This window comes from Epinephelus moara, chromosome 22 (assembly GCF_006386435.1).
Source record: "Epinephelus moara isolate mb chromosome 22, YSFRI_EMoa_1.0, whole genome shotgun sequence".
NCBI lineage: Eukaryota > Metazoa > Chordata > Actinopteri > Perciformes > Serranidae > Epinephelus > Epinephelus moara.
The window spans coordinates 39,223,014-39,235,027 of NC_065527.1; the positions used below are offsets into that span (position 1 = coordinate 39,223,014).

General features: G+C 44.1%; 1 protein-coding gene across 1 annotated transcript in view; it reads left to right on the forward strand.

Annotated features, from left to right (window-relative positions):
* LOC126383504 (uncharacterized) overlaps positions 1-12,014 on the forward strand; it is a 38,493-nt gene that overhangs the window by 15,152 nt on the left and 11,327 nt on the right. The window contains exon 2 of the mRNA XM_050034034.1: positions 5,363-5,508. Coding sequence (XP_049889991.1) covers positions 5,363-5,508 — 146 coding nt within the window. The remainder of the gene's footprint in view (positions 1-5,362; positions 5,509-12,014) is intronic.

Genomic DNA, 12,014 nt, shown 5'->3' on the forward strand with positions numbered 1-12,014 from the left:
CGATGAGCAGGATCACTTAACCGTCGCCTGTGAAGTTGTAACCGCTCTAGTCTTCTCCTTAAATGACGAGGACTAATCTGAATGCCTAACAGAAAGACACAATACAATTTCTGCCTGTGTTAGACCTTGACTGAAGTAGCCTACATCCTGATGCGTTGATCAATAATGTGATCTGCCATTTTCACCTCCCTGGGACACCAGTGGCAGCTCTTGTAGGCTGAAATCAGGACGATCACATTAACCAGCGTGCAATCATCAGACTTGACAATTATCACGAGAAAACAATCTTTGTTATCTCGAGATAACGAATTAATAAGTCGTTATCACGAGATAACAGTGCAGAAAAAAAAGAATAATACATGGCCGTTCTCGTCTTCCGTAGAGATGCCCAGAGATGGGGACTCGAGTCATTGTGACTTGGACTCGAGTCGACTCGAGTTGCTGTTTTGATTACTTGTGACTTGACAAAAAATAAAAGACTTGAGACTTGATTCGGACTTGGAAGTTAAAGACTCAGGACTTGACTTGAGACACGATGACTTGAATGACTTGAGTGTTATTCACATCATGTTTTCGGTTAGAATATAAAATTAATAAATTAATTTAAAAAATAATGTTGATTACCCGGTAGGAGCGCAGGCTGAGAATGGCGTTGTCATGATTGGATCACTACCCTGTCAATCAGTCATGCCCTCTCTACGTACCTTACACGCCCTCTTATATCAGATAGGCATCAACATGTCAGCGGGAGGGGTACCGCGAGTCATCGTCTTCGGCTTTCGGAATTACCATTATTACGGCAAAAGACGAACAGCACAGTGCAAGACATGCGGCATAAACATCTTGGACAGCCAGGCGACAACTTCAAACTTTGTTCGGCATTTGAAGAGCCATTCTGCCCAGTAAGTGCTTGTCAGTTAGCTAATATTATCTGGTTAGTTTGCTAACGTTAGCTTGATACGATACGGGAGTGGGGTGGGGTGTGGTGGTGGGGTGGGTCGGTTTGGTGGAACTTGTTTTTTAATTTATTTGTTAACATTAACCCCAGAAAACGTGAGCATATTCCGACCGGTTCATCACAAGACCGGCTGTACGTTTTATGAACGAGCAACACAGGGTTAAATGAGCTAAATGGGTGATTTTGGCCGCTGCCTTGGTTAGTGTGTGTGTGTGTGTGTGTGCGTGCGCGCGCGCGTGCGCACACATGGGGGTCATCCCTGCCAAGTAAACATTGTAGCGATGAAGTCAATGTTTACTGACAGTTACTTATATCTTGTCTTTTCACTTTATTAAGATCAGATTCTGCAGGTAAAATTACAATAATAAGGTGACTTGACTTGGACTTGACTTGACCTATTACAGGACTTGACTTGACTTGACTTGACTTGCCCAAGAAAAAATGACTTGGGACTTACTTGAGACTTGAAGGTTAAGACTTGAGACTTACTTGAGACTTGCACATGTGTGACTTGGTCCCATCTCTGGATGCCTCTCCACATGAGGAACAAATTTGCCTCAAGAACCCATAACTTCCGGTTATATAGATTTTCTGCCATTTTTAATTTTTGGACAAACACTTAAAATTGATTTCTTCCTAGGGAAGTTTGCCCGATCTGCATGAAACTCGGTGAACATAATCTCTCTAAAGTTCCCTCTTAGCAAAAGTTGTAAAACTTACTAAAACTGAGCTTCTACAAGGCAATGACTTTAACTATCTGCCTTTCAACATGCTACCTCAAGTACTGATGTACAGTTTTAGCCCACTAACTATCCCACTATTGGCAATGGTACTACTATACTTCCAATAAAGCAATCGTACTATCAAATTCACAAAAACTCTGTCAAACATTGCTCTTCTTAATGGGTTCAGTGGACTATTTAATCTGCAATTTCCTATGACCTGTATCCCAAACACACACCATGTGAAACTGTACATGGGCAACTGTGCACTCAATGGGTCTCATTCATGAAACGTGAGCCGAAAGAATTTGTGTGTAAACTGTTCGCAGACAGAAATTTACGTGCATGTCCGCATTCATCAATATTTTAGTAGCTCCGATCTTTTCGTAGCTACTAACAAAATCTACTCCTGCTCCTGACCACTCGTAGTGCTTGTGTAAATTTAGTAAAGCACATAAATATTGCTTGTCACTATTGGAAATTCCAATTTTAATTCGTATTGCGCTCTGTTATGTACACAATACACAGATGCCTTTGAAACACGTAATCTAAACATGACAGAATATTACAAATATAACACATTTAGTTAAATTAGTTGGCAATTAGCAGGTTTAAGATCCAGATTAGGTTCATGATTGTGAATTATCTATGTAAATCGACCCAATAGATTACACGTTCTTTCTACATGTTGAATGATGATAATAAAAATATCTGTAAGGACAGCTGGATCACAGCCTCTTCGGCCTCAGTGACTGGGTTCAGCAGGGGCAGCAAGAGCAGCAGGTGGTGGAGCCACGAAGGAGCACGCACCAGCTGAAAGAATTATTTGAGACGACACGTTTTTTCATTTGAATGAATAAGTCTGATTTGAAAAATGTTTAATTTACGTTGTATAAAACAGAGCTTTAGGCTATTAAGATCCAAATAATTCTAAGACACTGCATACAAAACTGCTGTAGGCTATATGTTATCCGTATCATTTGTTAAAATAAATGTTAAATAGCTCTACATTTCGACAGCCATCACTGATTTAGAGTTTATCCATCATTACGCACAAAACATCTCTGGTTTCCCGTTCCCACTTCATTCAAAACCCCACAAATGAATCTTCTGTTTGTTTGGTGACCACTACGCTATCAGTGATTGTTTTCAGCATGTATTATGATACAACACCTTACCGTCTGGGTTTGATGTTGACTCCAGTGGAGGCATGTCGCTGTCTCCATCAGGAATAATTCCTGACAGAGGGGTCTCCCCAGTTATGCCAGCGATGAGCTCGTCTGCAGCAGATAGTTGTGACTGTGAGCCTCCTCCTCCTGTGGCTGCTGTATTTTTTTTGTGTGTGCTTATGCATTTCTTTGCCTCCAGTTTCATATCAAACCATTTACGCTTCATCTCTGACACCTCTGGTTCTTTGTACTACTGAGACAACATTAACAGCATCTGTTACCTCCCTCCAGGCCTTCGCTTTGCCTGTCCCTGTCACACCACTACTAACTGAAGAAAATAAAATGTTTTTTCTTAAGTCCACTTCACCCAAAATTATTTCGATCTCCGCTTCAGAAAAAAACTTTTTTCTTTCTCTCTCTTTCTTTGTTTGCACCATGACTGACAGGTCGACTGGATGCACCTACACCTCCTTATATGGTGGTCATTGGCTATTCATGGGCGGGGATTTATGCTAATTGCTGATTACCGGGAGCGCGCTGTCACTTTACGATGGATTGGCATTCATGATCATACACACGTGTTTACGATCAAATCTGAGTTTCCCGCGGCGTTCCTGAATCCGGAGTAGGTTTTTAGTAGCGTAGGCTTTTATGTGCAAATCTACACACGGATTTACTCACTTTTCATGAATGAGACCCAATGGGTATGGACTAGTAATATTTATATTAACACTTATTCTTCAATGTGGCTTAAAATCACCACCTCACCCTCTGTGTTGCCAATTTTCCCTGCCTCCAGATGTCCATATACAACACATTCTCACTCCAACCTCATCACATATTGATGTTTGGTCATGGACCTTCCACATTCAGATATGAGATGAAAGGTACTCTGGATCGATGGTTGTTGACGGTCTTGGACGCATTGTCAAGTTCTGCCTGTTACATGCATTGTCTTCTTTCAAAATACACTTCTGTTTTCACAGGAAATATAGTAGTTTGCAAACAGTCTCTTTCAAAATAAACATACTACGTAAGTACAACACCGCCAATTGACGTTTTTTTGCCTTCAACAACTAATGCATGTGGTTGGGTTTGGGAAAAAAGAACAGGGTTTGGCTTTACAATCTTACAGGATGCGAACACGGCTCTCCCAGGTGAAAGTCTACTCAAACTTTCGGCACCTTACCTGTCGTTCTTGTCCCACCACGTTACCCCCCAGACGCTGCCAAGCGCCATTAAACTATAACAACAACCAGCCATGTATCATGCCAGTGTTAAAGGACAGCTTTTTCAGTCAGTGTCTGACGCTGCAAAACACTGCCCAAGCGCTGGATTCTGAAGACTTCGGTGTGAGACCAGGTTGTCATATGCATGGGTCAGATTTTCCTCACAGGTGCGCACTTTCTCCCATCAAGTTTGTTTTTATAGATCCCAACTTCTCAGTGGGAAGTGGTGTATGCCTTTTTCTGGAATATATACTCATTAGTGAGAAAGACCTAGTTTCCCTCTCCTTACAGCCTTTGCCTTTTGCTAGGCTAAACCCATCCAAATAGTTTCCAAGTTCCAAGTTTCAATACCTATACAATACCTGACCTTGGGTAATATATAAATTTGTTATTCTACGTTAAACTTTTTTCCCTTGAATAAGTTCCCATATTTCACGTCTAGACACAAGCAGCCATCCAAAAGGTTTTCCTGAGTAAAACTGTAAAACCAGCACAAATATGATAAACCAACACATTCTCACCCCAACCTTGTCACATATTGACGTTCGGTCATGGACTTTCCACATCTTGATACGACCTGAAAGATACTCTGGGTTATCTCTGTTGCATGCACTGTCCTCTTTCGAAACACACTTCTGTTTTAACAGGAAATTTAACATTTGCACACAGCCACTTTCAAAGTAAATGCACTAAATCAGTACAACAACATGAATTGACATTTTCCTTCATCCAACAACTAATGCACATGGTTGGGTTCAGGCAACAAGAATACTTTGTTAGGTTTAGGGTAACAAAAGCACATGGTTAGGTTTAAGAAAAAAGAACAGGGTTTGGCTTTAGAATCTTCCAGGACACAAACACTGCTCTCCTTGGTTAAAGTCAGTGTTTGTTGGACCCATCCACCATCCCTCCCGCCTGCCCCACTCGGACCTTCACCGCCTCAACTTTCGTTCTTCTTCCGCCGCGTTTCCCCCTGACACTGCCGCATATCATGCTGACATTCAAGGACGGCTTTTTTCGTCAGTGTCTGACACTGCAAGTCACTACCCAGGCGCTAGATTTCACCAACTTCGGAGTGAGGGGGGGGTTGAATAAACAATCTCATCAGATAACAAGTAAACAAGGTTATGATTCTGACCGAACTTGACAGTTTTTGATGCAACACATATGTTTACGTTGGTGCCACTAAAAAGTTGTGAGGTTTGATATATAGCCCTACTTCCATTATTAAAAGGTTTTTGTGTCTGCTGTCACTAACTGACTCCATATTTTATTTGTCTGCAGATGTACGGCCGGTGGAACTTTATCACGGGTTACACTGATAATGAAGTATATAACACAATCGGCAGGCTAACTGAGAGTACCTGGATGAACATCACCCCATCACCATCCAACCCCAATGAAGTTGTTGTATCTCAGGAGGACAAGATGTGAGTTAAAAACATCAACTGTACAAATACACAACATGATAATGTCTGTAGGCTAAATCATAGTTTTATCGTAATTCCACCGCTATGCAAATGATACTCCACTTTATCGGCCAAACATTTTGAATCCATTTAAGTGTAACATCTAACAACTGAGCTGGTGTACATCAATTCACTTTTTGCTAAGCTAAGCCTGTTACTACACCGTCGAGCTTTCTATGCAAGTAAGGCACATATGCTATAAAGGTCACTCAATCAATCAATTTTATTTATAAAGCCCAATATCACAAATCACAATTTACCTCAGAGGGCTTTACAGCATACGATATCCCTCTGTCCTTTGGACCCTCGCAGCGGATAAGGAAAAACTCCCCCCAAAAAAACCTTTAACGGGGGAAAAGGTGGCAGATTTACCATTGAAATATTTTAAATAATTCATCCTTGACCTCAGAAAGAAGTGGACAAAATCAGCCTCTTATTTTTAACTAGCAACCATCAACGCCATCAGGGGGCCTCCCCAGTGTAGTGGCTAGAGCATTCGTCCTCCATGTGGAAGGTCTAGGGTTCTTATCCTGCTGGAATTGATACAGCATAGTATCGCAATATTCTGCATGGCAATATTGTATCAACACACTGACGTGTGTCGATCTTTTGTCGATCTTTGTCGATTATTAATTTTTGCAGATATATATTTTAATAAAATCAATTGCATTTTCAGTCCACTAGATGGTGCTGATGTTTTTTTCCTGGTGAGGACAGTTGAGGTCTCAGTCAGCGGCATTTGGCAGGAAGTTCATCAAAACAAAGATGGAGGCACTGGAGAAAGAAATCAGACACGAGCTGTCAGCGTCTTGACTTATTATGGATTTTTTAACACAGAAAGAAATGAGGACTTGGATATAATAATAATAATAATAATACATTTTATTTATAGAGGTCTTTAAGGTAGGAGCGGGCCTGGTTGTGAAGTGCTTTGTGGGTGAGTAGGAGGATTTTGAATTGGATACGGTAAGGAACAGGGAGCCAGTGTAGGTTCCGGAGGACAGGAGTGATGTGGTCACGGGAGAGGGTGTGGATAGGAGGTGGGCAGCAGAGTTCTGGATATACTATAGTTTATTGAGGAGATTGGAGGTTGTGCCGTAGAGGATACTGTTGCAGTAGTCGATATGAGATGTAATAAAAGCATGAATGAGGGTTTCAGCTGCAGGGAAGAAGAGAGAGGGGTGAAGGCGGGCGATGTTTTTGAGATGGTGGAATGCTGATTTGGTGACTTGCTTGATGTGGTGGTTGAAGGAGAGATTGCTGTCAAAGATGACTCCAAGGTTGCGGCAGTGGGGGGAGGGGGAGAGGGTGGAGTTGTCGATAAAGAGATGGAAGTCTTTGGCTGTCAGGGTGAGGGAATTTGGACCAATTATAAGTAAGTCTGATTTGTCGTAGTTGAGTTTGAGGAGATTTGTTTGCATCCAGTGTCTGATATCAGAGAGACAGTTTGAGAGGGTGGAGTGGGTCTGAGAGGTGATGGATTTGGTGGAGATGTAGAGCTGGATGTCATCAGCGTAACCGTGGAAACGGAGGCCGTGACAACGGATGATCTGACTGAGGGGGAGGAGGTATAGGATGAAGAGGAGAGGACCAAGCACCGAACCCTGGGGGACACCTTGGGACAAGGGGGCAGTTGAGGAGAAGCAGTTGTTAATGAAGATGAATTGATTCCTTTCAGATATGAGTGGAGCCAGGTGAGGGCATCGTCTTGTTGAGAAGAGATTGTAGGCGGGAGAGTAAGATGGAGTAGTTAATGGTATCAAAGGCAGCAGTGAGGTCCGGGAGGATGAGGATGGAGAGTTGGCCGGAGTCTGAGGAGAGGAGAAGGTCATTTGTTACTTTGAGGAGGGCAGTGCTGTGGTGGGTACTGGATCCGGATTGAAATTGTTCGTAGAGGTCATTATTGGTGAGATGGTCTTTGATTTGTGAGGCAACAACATGTTCCAGAATTTTAGACAGGAATGGGAGGTTGGAAATGGGCTAGAAGTTATTGATGCTGTCAGGGTTGAGTTCAGGTTTCTTGATGATGGGGGTTACAGCAGCCAGTTTCAGTTATGGGGGAACAGAGGAAAAGTTGAGGGAGGAGTTGATAATCCCTGAGATAATTGGGGAGATGGTGGGGAAGCAGTGTTTAACAAAGGAGGATGGGATGGGATCTAGGATGCAGGTGGAGGATTTCATGGTTGAGATGATTTTGGACAAATCAGCTGGGAAGATGGGTGAAAATCTAAAGAGTGGAGAGGTGATAAGAGGAGCAAGGGGGAGGGAGGAGGAATGGGTGATGGGGGAGGAGGATAGGGAACTGTAGATGGTATCAATTTTGGATTGGAAGAAAGAGAGGAAAGTCCATGATGATGATAGCCAGGTGGTCGGAGATGTTGGATGGTGAGACCAATGGAGCAGACTAAATCCAGGGTGTGGCCGCGGGAGTGGGTGGGGAAATTGACATGCTGAGTGAGGTTGAGGCAGTCGAGGAGATCCAGAAAGTCAGAGGCTCGTTTACAGGTAGTGTTGTCAATATGGAATTTGAAGTCGCCAAGTAGTTAACCTGAAGGTGAGATGGCTGAGAGATGTGTGACAAAATCTGTAAAGTCGGAGAGAAAAGATGGCTGTGGTTTGGGGGGGGCGGTGGATTACAGCAATGACAAGGGGGTGGGGCCAGGGAGTTTAAGAGCAATGTTTTCAAATGACTGTACAGAAGGAGTGGATATAGTGTTGATTTTGAGGGTTTTTTCTGGATTGAGGCAACACCGCCGCCTCGTCCAGTGAGACGGGGTTGGTCAATGTATGTGTATCCAGAGGGGGTGGCGGTGAGTGTGAAATAGCCCAGATGATGGTGCCAGGTTTCGGTGAGACAGAGGATGTCCAGATTAGTGTCAGTTATGAAATCGTTTAAGACGAGTGCTTTATTGTTGATTGAACGAGTGTTTTGGAGAGCCAGCTTGAGAGGATGTTGTTGTGTGAGAGACTGTGAGGAGAGGGTGAGCAGGCAGAGGTTGCGATGTTTTTTTTTTCACTTGTTTTGCATTTCTGTTTTGGGGACGGGGTTTCTGATAGTTATAATGGGCTGAATGGGAAAATTTGTAGTAAGGTCATTGCTTTTTATGTTAATGAGGTTGCTTTTGTTAGTACAATTGAGGCAGTTATGGGGACGGTGAGATCTAACAGTGGTAACAGGCTGAATGGTGTAAGGAGCAGCAGGAGAAGGCAGCGACAGCGACAGCGGGGCCTGTGGGGGGAGCTGTGGAAAGTGGTGGTGGTGTTCTGAGTTTGGACCGTAGAGGAAGAAGGGGGGAGCTGCATGGGGAGTGTAAACAGTCAGTCACGTGGTTGATTGTGAACAGCATGCTGCAAGATAGCTGTTAAAATCCGGCTTCCCAGTTTGTTCGGGTGGAAACCGTCGGGTTTAAAACAGATTTTCGGCCCCAAAACAGATTGAAATTGTCTATGAAGCTCACGGAGTGTGTTTTGCAGGCAGATTGAAGCCACGTGTGGAAGGATATGATACAGCTGAATATTCCATATCCACAGCCGTGAGGAGAGGGTGGGCCACTTACGAAGACTGATTTTCCGATGGTGTGGAGGAATCGAAATAATTTGTTGAACTCTGCTTTGGTGATCTCAGTCTGTCGGCAGGAAGCATCCGCGTAGCCAACGTGAATGATTATTCTGTGGACAGATGACTGGAGTGTTTGGAGTATGCCGGGGAGTTTAGCAAGAATGACGGGGACGGTTGCTCCAGGGAAACAAGTGCGTAACTGCATTGAAGAAGCGGACATTTCTTGTCATGGAGTCTCCAATTATTAGAGTGGTCGGGGGGAAAAGGGGGCGAGGAGGTAGTGGTGATGAAGGGAGAGAGGGTTCTGATGGAGATCTGGGTGGCGGTGACAGAGCGGGTGGAGAGGCGCAGGTGGAGGATGAGGCAGGAGAACGCTGCAGAGCTGGTGTGAAGTGCGGGATGCAGAGGCGGCGAGCTCCGGGGAGAGCAGGGCACTGAGGGGTGGACTGAAGTGGCGGTGCGTTGTTGGACTGTGGGGAAGGTGGCAGTGAAGGTTGGGGTTCAGCTGCTAGGGGAGGGAAATCTTGCAGGGCGAAGATATCAAATCTACTGTCAAGGTGGGTGGTGTGGTGGAGTGCGTGAGGAAACTACTTGCCTCTCCTGCTCTCCGACCTGGGACCATGATGCAGGCTCTCAAGGAGTGGAGGTGGCCAGGGACCTGGGCTTAGCCCTATGCCTGATCCAGGTGGGGTCGGTGTTGGAGCTCAGTGGAGGGATAGCAGGGGTAACAGCTGCCCGATGGGGAGCGATGACATCAGAGCAACAGAGGCAGGACTGGTGGCTGATTCAGACTCTGGTGGTGTGGAACGGAAGATGATGGTGTCCATTTGCAGTTCGGCTTCACAGATCTTGCAAAGTGTGGAAATACATTGTTCCAGCTTTGTGACCTTCTCAGCAAGGACAGTGCAGTTGACGCAGCCGAATGGAGAGGTGAGTGGAGCCATGGTGAATGTAGTGGCCAGTAATAGGGCCTGCTGCGGAGAATAGGCATCAGGGTTAGTAGAAGCCAGAGGGCGTTGGAAAGGCGTTGAGTCCCGGTAACTTCCCAGTAGCGTTAGGTTCTTCAACAGATAAGTAGCATTAGCGGCAATGCTAAAAACAAGCTAGCTAGTGCTAAAAACAGGCTAATGTTAGCCGGCTAGCTAGCGCTGGGCATGAGCTAGTTATGAGATTTTGGGATCGATAGGCCCGATTGCAACAGTGGTCACATAAAGAGATTGTGTAAAGGGTAAAAACAGTTTACCAAGAGTATGCCAGTTAAAAGTGGATAAAAAAATGTTAAAGAAGGCAATTTTCCGGGAGCCGATCCGACGGAGGTTCGCTAGACGATATGACACACGTGATTTTTCAGCAGCCATATGAGAACAAAATACTCTGGGAATAATACAAACATGAGGGCTCACCTCACCTGCCACCATCCAGAGACACTAAACCCTCTCTGCCTTAAAATCAACCAACACTGGACACACTTAGCTCGACAAAACTACCATCCAACTGTGAGAGAGCTAAGAAAATAACACAGTCCATCACCTGCTTCATGCACAAAGATCTGCTAAAAATACATGAACCCAGGTTTGTGACTATAACGGCACATTGTCTCACAGAGGACTAGAGACTGCTGTTTCACGTTCTCCAAACTAGAGCAGGACACCAAAGTCACACTGGAGCAAACACCGCAGACCTCCAGCAAAATGCAACACAAGAATGTAACAGACAACACTTCTAACATGGGTGTTGTCATTCAGTTAGCGGGATACCTGCATGTGAAGTATTTCCCTCAGATCTTAATCTGGCCTCGTAGAGGGTGTTAAATCTGTCCACAGTTGTATGCCGCAGTTCTGACTGGTTTTATGACAGTGTCGGTCAGTCTGCTTTGCATCACATTTTGCTGCAATAACAATGATTAAAGTCAGATGAACAGACTTAAAACTTTATCTTATGAGGTAAAACACATAAGAAAAAGTTTTCCTTTGGGGAAATAATTTGCAATTTGAAAAAAGGTAATAAAATCACAATATATTGTATCGCAATACTCAGCATTTCGCCATACATCTAATATTGCAATAATATCATATCATGACCTAAGCACTCCTTCTTACTAGCGTAAACTTGATGGCTACAAACAACATCATGCTACCAGATTGAGACTAAAGCTAACAGGTCTCAGGTCAAATGATGCTCCTCAAAGTCAAGGAAGGATCTTTAAATAGCTGAATTTAAAGGAGGCCACATCATCAAATCCTGTCAAAGGACTGTTCCAGTGTCAAGGATAGCTCGAATTCTACTGAAGACTGAGTCCATCCTTAAGTGAATATTCAAGGATGCATGTGTGTATCCTCAGCAGGCATGAAGTATCTGCAATTCTTTGTGCACAATTTTTTGGAATAGAAGATAGGGCCTCTTCAGTGACGCACACCTGGGGCCTGTATCACGAAGTGAGATCAACCTTTCCTGGGTTACCCAGACCTATCCTGGGTTGACTAACCCTAACAATGGCAATCAGGATAATCGGTATCACAACGCTGGATATCAATTCGGTAACTCAACACAGGGTTGCTTTATCAAGAGCCGTGAATGCGCACGCAGCGGACCAATCACAATCATGAGAGAAGCGCAGTGTCACTGAGCGATACTGAGCATCCTCACAGAGTGCCGTATGTGGGGGGGAAAAAAGTATTTCTCGTGAGGATCAGAGATTAATTCTACTAAAATATGAGGAGGAGAAAAGCAACATTACAGAACAGGCCAACACCGTGGCAGCTGCAGGAGGAGGAAACATGCGTGGCAACGCATAACGGGATGAATAATGTTTAGTTTTAGTTTAGATTAGTTTATTTGCACATAATGTTAAAAACAGACAGTATAAAATTTACAAGATTAAAAAAAGAAAAGTGCCGGAGAGGTTAGA